Source organism: Akebia trifoliata, chromosome 12, assembly GCF_017979445.1.
Source record: "Akebia trifoliata isolate Shusen 1 chromosome 12, ASM1797944v1, whole genome shotgun sequence".
Taxonomy (NCBI): Eukaryota; Viridiplantae; Streptophyta; class Magnoliopsida; order Ranunculales; family Lardizabalaceae; genus Akebia; species Akebia trifoliata.
Window position 1 is genome coordinate 7,745,977 of NC_141386.1, and position 5,772 is coordinate 7,751,748.

The 5,772-nt window shown below is 36.6% G+C and overlaps 1 protein-coding gene across 1 annotated transcript; it reads left to right on the forward strand.

Annotated features, from left to right (window-relative positions):
- The first annotated feature begins 3,162 nt into the window (after nt 1–3,162).
- Nucleotides 3,163–5,532, forward strand: LOC147388836 (putative disease resistance protein RGA3). Its single transcript, XM_086419652.1, has one exon. The coding sequence runs from the start codon at nt 3,163–3,165 to the stop codon at nt 5,530–5,532; it is 2,370 nt and encodes a 789-aa protein (XP_086275778.1).
- Nucleotides 5,533–5,772: the final 240 nt, after the last annotated feature.

A 5,772-nucleotide genomic window follows, 5' to 3' on the forward strand; every position in this document is an offset into this window, starting at 1 on the left:
CATTTGTGTAAGATACACTAACAATGATACAATGTATCTCATGCATTTTAATACAGTGCATCTTATTCTCTAATAAGCAACAATAGTGTAATAGTAGCAAAACCTTAAAAGGTTGCATGAATATTGGTCAATCCTTCAAAGTGCAATTATATCCTCATTCTTTGAAAAAAGAAAGATCTATAGCCAAACTTACTTTTACTTACAACACACCAATCCTTTTGAAATCGAGTAGTAGTTTACATAAGTATAGGGGTGTGTTATAAGTAAAAGTTGGCATGTTAATAGCAGTTCTCTAAAAATATACAAAAGATTTGTTGATAAAAGCATAATCAATTGTAAATATCATAGTGCCATTTCAAAATTTAATTTCTTTTAATTCGATCAAATAAGGAAAAAAAATGTTCTTTTTTATTTATTTATTCTCCATTTCAATATTACAATTATACAACAAGTATAAATTTTGAAAAGGGACTTCTAATGTGAAAGTGAAAACAAATGAAGATATTACAACTATACAAGCATAAATTAAATTTTGATTCTAAGAAGGGACTTGTAATGTGAAAGTGAAAGTGAAAACAATGAAGATTTAAGTGGACCACAGATCAAATTGGAAGAAATTAAAATAGATCTAAGTCTCCAAAATTTTGAGTATGTCATTCACCATTATTCACTGTCTTCACAGATATCCGAAATTTTGAGTATGAGATTCTCCATCATTCACTTGTCTTCACGAATAGACGGACCATTCGTGGACTGGGTTGTATACTGGGTCGTATTTTGTGTACTAGAAAAATTTTATGAAGGTGAGGGAGAATTTTGTTATAAAAAGTTGAGTAAATATTAGTCAAAGGAATTCATAAATTGCTAATGAGAAGAACAAATAAAAGAAAGGAATTTGCAAATCTGCTATCTTTGGAACTAACAGTCGGTTCAATCAAGGAATTCATCAACTATGGAAATGAACAACAGCACAACACTGGAGGAAAATGGAGAAAAGAAAATTAACATTTGAGTATAATTATTTATTGGATCTCAAAACATTTCACCGTTTTACCTTCACTCAGGGAAATGAAACAAAATACAAACCACTTTCTTCTCCAGATAAAAGGGGACCAAGCCACCCCCCCCCCAAACAAATCGAAAAAACAAAAAACAAATGTGTTTTGCAATCACAAACAACGAAAATTATTCCATAAAACACAGCATCCTTCGGTCACAACTCCCAATCTACTCATCGACAGCCAGAGGAACTGAAAGTGCCTAAAATAAGATGATTTCACACAAAAAAGAAATAATCAGCTGAAATAAAGTTAAAAATAACAAACCGTTTGAGAGAAAATAACACCCCGTATTGGAGACTCCCAACACTACTTTATTTTTAAAATCAAAGTTTTGGGCATTGGGGATGAGCAAAGGAGCTTACCAACTTATGATACTTGAGGGCATAAAACTTCTCGAGATAGCGCTTGGTCTCACCACGTTCAAGGTTGGATACGTGCTTCCAAAAGCTATAAACCCCAGACAGTGTCATCAACCTCTGAGAGTAGATTTGCCATGTGAACCTGTGAAATAGGAGAGGAACAAATGTAAAACTTCAGACAATGAGAGAGTGAGAGAGTGAGAGAGAGAGAATGAGAGAGAAGGTTTCGGCTGCGATGAAGTTCGAAGAGAAAAGGGAAAAGGGATCGAGAGATCGAAGAGAACTCTCTGTACGTTTCTGTCGGATTTGAAGAGAAGAGGGACTTCGCACTAATTAACTTAATTTAGAGGGATGGCGCTGTAATATATATAAGTTATATCGTTTAAGTTAAATAGCGCCAAGATTCAATCACGTCCGTTAGATCACGTTATATCTAACGGTCCGAAAATGTTTGCCAAACAGTTTGCCAATCCGTTAGCCAGCGGACGGGACCCTTTAAGTATTAATTATCAGTGCCCAAGTAATTTCATCTATTGTGTGTGTGTGTGTGTGTTATAGAGAGGTTTTGGTTAACCTGACATGTGGTTCATCAAAATCTCTGATCTTCTAGTTCTAATGTGATGAACCTTTTCTCATACCATTGATCCTCTTTCTATCCCTTTTCATAAAGGCACCCATGTTTTAGTTAATCAATTGGCATCCTAGGAAATATTTCCAAGTTGATAACTTGCTTCCCACAACAAGAGTAATGAATAAAGAAAAGCTTTTAAAAAAAAACAGCAAAGCAGGACATTAATGGCTTCAGTCTCCCACCAAATATAATTTTTTTGCTCATCATCATCATTGCTTTAACTTCCTCTCACCATTCCAAATATTGGAACAATTTTGATACATTTATTGCTCCCCATCGGTACCTTAATGTATTGCACCATATAAAACTAGGTGAAGAAGATTGGGCCCAACTTTGGCTTTCGCAGCATAGTATCCTTATCTTGTGATGAAGAATAAAGAAAAGCCAAAGTTTATTGATTTGTTTTCCATAAGAAACATAAAGCGGAGTAAAGAGCAAAAGAAAAAGTATTCAAATTGAGCACTTTTGATTTATAGAAACATTAAATTGTTCGATTCTTAAACTCATAGCCTTCCTGGGGCACACTCTCAACTTCTTGTATTTAAATTGAAACATAGCTACCTTTACAAATTATACAGAGAAATTACAAAGTAAAAATATTGATCGTTCGTGGTTTACATACATCATATTCTTATCTCTCATTACCTATTTTGATTTTACAGTATCAAACACGGTGTGTTCCTCACAATATGATGCAATAATTGTCTCTACTTCAATAACTCTTGATAAGCCTGTTGTGTCTTTCACCACAGAAAATTTTGGCAATGCTCACTCTTATTGTGATTTTAATTTCAATAAAAAATTTCAACAATACTTTCACACATTAGTTTTCTCTTATCAGCAGCTCATTAAAACGAATTCCACACGTAAAGTAGTTTAAAGGCACCCATGTTGATTACTTGATTCCCACAACAAACATAAACAAGAGTAACGAATAAAGAATTTTTTTTTATGAAAAAGGAAAACCACAACATTCATCACCCTTCATCTTCATTCATTGCTTTAGTCTCCCACCATAATATATTCTACTCTTTCATTCTTGTTCATCCTTGTTCATCCTTTCTCTTCATCTTCATACATATCTTCAACCTTCTCTCTCAACATTCCAAGTATGGCAAATTCACTTGTTTCTGCTATCATAGAGCAATTGATATCCATCTCCCGACAAGAGGTGGAACAAAAAGTGAGACTGGTGGTGGGTGTTGATGATGTTAAAAAGCTACAGACTACACTCGAACTTGTCCGATCCGTGCTCAATGATGCAGAGGAGAAACAGGTAAAGAGAGATGCGGTGAAGGTTTGGTTAGAAGGACTCAAAGACGTGGCCTACGATATGGAGGATGTGTTGGACGAGTGGAGCACCGAAATTTACAGTTCACAAATCGAGGGAGTTGACGATGCACGCATCCGCAAGAAGAAGGTATGCTCCTATTTACTCCGTCTTTGCAATTGCTTTAGTCAAGTTTCTTTGCATCATGAAATCGGCCATAAGATAAAAGAACTAACGAGAAGACTAGAAGTGATTGCAAAGGAGAAGGACAAGTACCAGCTTATTGATAGTGGGAGGGCTGAGGAACCACCATTACGAATGACTAGCCCTGTTATTGATGAAATGGATGTATGCGGTCGTGACCACGACAAAGATATTATACTAAGCAAGTTATTGAGTGAGAGTAGTCAAAATGAAACACCTAATGTTCCTTTTGTCATCTCAATATGTGGAACTGGGGGAATTGGCAAGACCACTCTTGCCCAAATGGTCTTCCTTTATGAGCAGAATTATTATAACCATTTCGAGAAGAGAATGTGGGTGTGTGTATCTGAACCTTTCGATTTAACAAGGCTTGCCAAAGCGATCGTTGAAGCTGCTGGTGGGAACATCCCTAATTCCATTGAGTGGGAAGCTTTGCATCAAAAATTATATAGATCTGTCCTGGGAAAGCGGTTTCTACTCGTGCTGGATAACATGTGGACCGAGGATCACACAAAGTGGAATCCCTTGAAGCTTGCTCTCAGCGGTGGTGCACAAGGGAGCAGAATTGTCGTCACTACACGCAGTAAAAAAGTTGCATTAGTGATAGAATCAAGCTACACTCATGATTTGGGTCAATTGTCCGAGGAGGAATGTTGGTTATTGTTTAAACGTATTGCTTTTCAGGGAAGGAACAAAGAAGAGTGTGACAAATTGGAAGAAATCGGTAAGGAAATCGCAAAAAAGTGCAAGGGTGTGCCTCTTTTCGTGAAGAATTTAGGCAGTCTCATGCTCTCCAAAATAACTGGACAAGAATGGAAACATGTCTTGGAAAGTGATGCGTGGGAACTAGCAGAGGTTGAAAAAGGTGTTTTGCCTGCTCTAGTATTGAGTTATTATGCAATGCCGTCAGATGTAAAACGTTGCTTCACATATTGCGCTCTCTTTCCAAAAAATACAAGTATTGAAAAAGATAAGCTAATCAAGTTGTGGATGGCAGAAGGTCTTCTTAACTCCGTTGGAAGAAGTGAGTTAGAAGAGGTGGGTATAGAATATTTCAATGACCTATTGATGCGCTCATTTTTCCAGAACTTGGAACTAGATGACGATGACAGAATAATTTCTTGCAAGATGCATGACCTTATTCATGATTTAGCAAAATTTCTCACCAAGACTGAATGTTTAATCATGAATGGTAATAATACGGAATTCAACAACAGTAGCAAGAAGGTCCGCCATTTAAACGTTACACAATTTACCGATTTAAATTCCATTTATATAGTAAAGAATCTACGCACGCTCCTCATCGATGGACAGGTATGGGCATCACAATCTGTTCTAGTTCTTTCGGAATTATTTTGTCAGTTAACATGTCTTAGAGCACTATCTTTGCGCAATTGGGATCTAGAAGAACTGCCAAATGAGGTTGAGAAGTTGATACATCTAAGATACTTTGACTTGTCTATGACAAGGTTGAAGGAATTGCCTGAAACAATATGCAGATTGTATAATTTGCAGACGTTGAAACTTTACCGTTGTAAGAGGCTATGTAAACTACCTCAAGGGATTGGGAAAATGATCAACTTGAGGCATCTCGAAATTAAACATACTAATGAACTAAGCTACTTGCCTCAAGGAATTGGTAGATTAAGCTCCCTTCGAACATTGTCTAAGTTCATTGTGGGGGGTGCAAGCGGAGCAGGATGCAAGATCAGAGAACTAAAATATCTCAACCACCTCCAAGGGGATTTAGAAATAAGTGGTTTGGAAAGGGTTGAAGATGTAAATGAGGCTTATGAGGCAGAATTAAAGAATAAGCAACACCTCCATTGTTTGGATTTGATATTTAACTGTAATGAGTTGGAGAACATGAGAGAAGGCGATCTCGAGAGGATTGAGGGTGTTCTTGAAGGCCTCCAACCACCTCCAAACTTGTTATATATGCGACTACGAGGTTACTCAAGTTCTAAGTATCCTAGTTGGATGGTGGAAGATGCAGATCCACAATAGACTATGCCACTCGAGTTGCTTGAAGGACGTAGCATCATTTCCAACACCAACATCCGAAATACAAGAGGTAAAGTTCATTTGTTGCTTTTTATTTTAAGTACAACTTTTACGTTTGAATTTTGATTTAAGAAAAAAAAAAAAAAAAAAGACTAATTGGTTGCATACATCAACTGATGTTTTTTGGCTGGCTCTCCATCATCACATACCAACAGTTGAGATGATGGGAGAATACTATCATCA

What these genes read in the sequence shown, in the direction of transcription:
- LOC147388836 (XM_086419652.1), top strand. Translation starts at nt 3,163, where the DNA reads ATGGCAAATTCACTTGTTTCTGCTATCATAGAGCAATTGATATCCATC.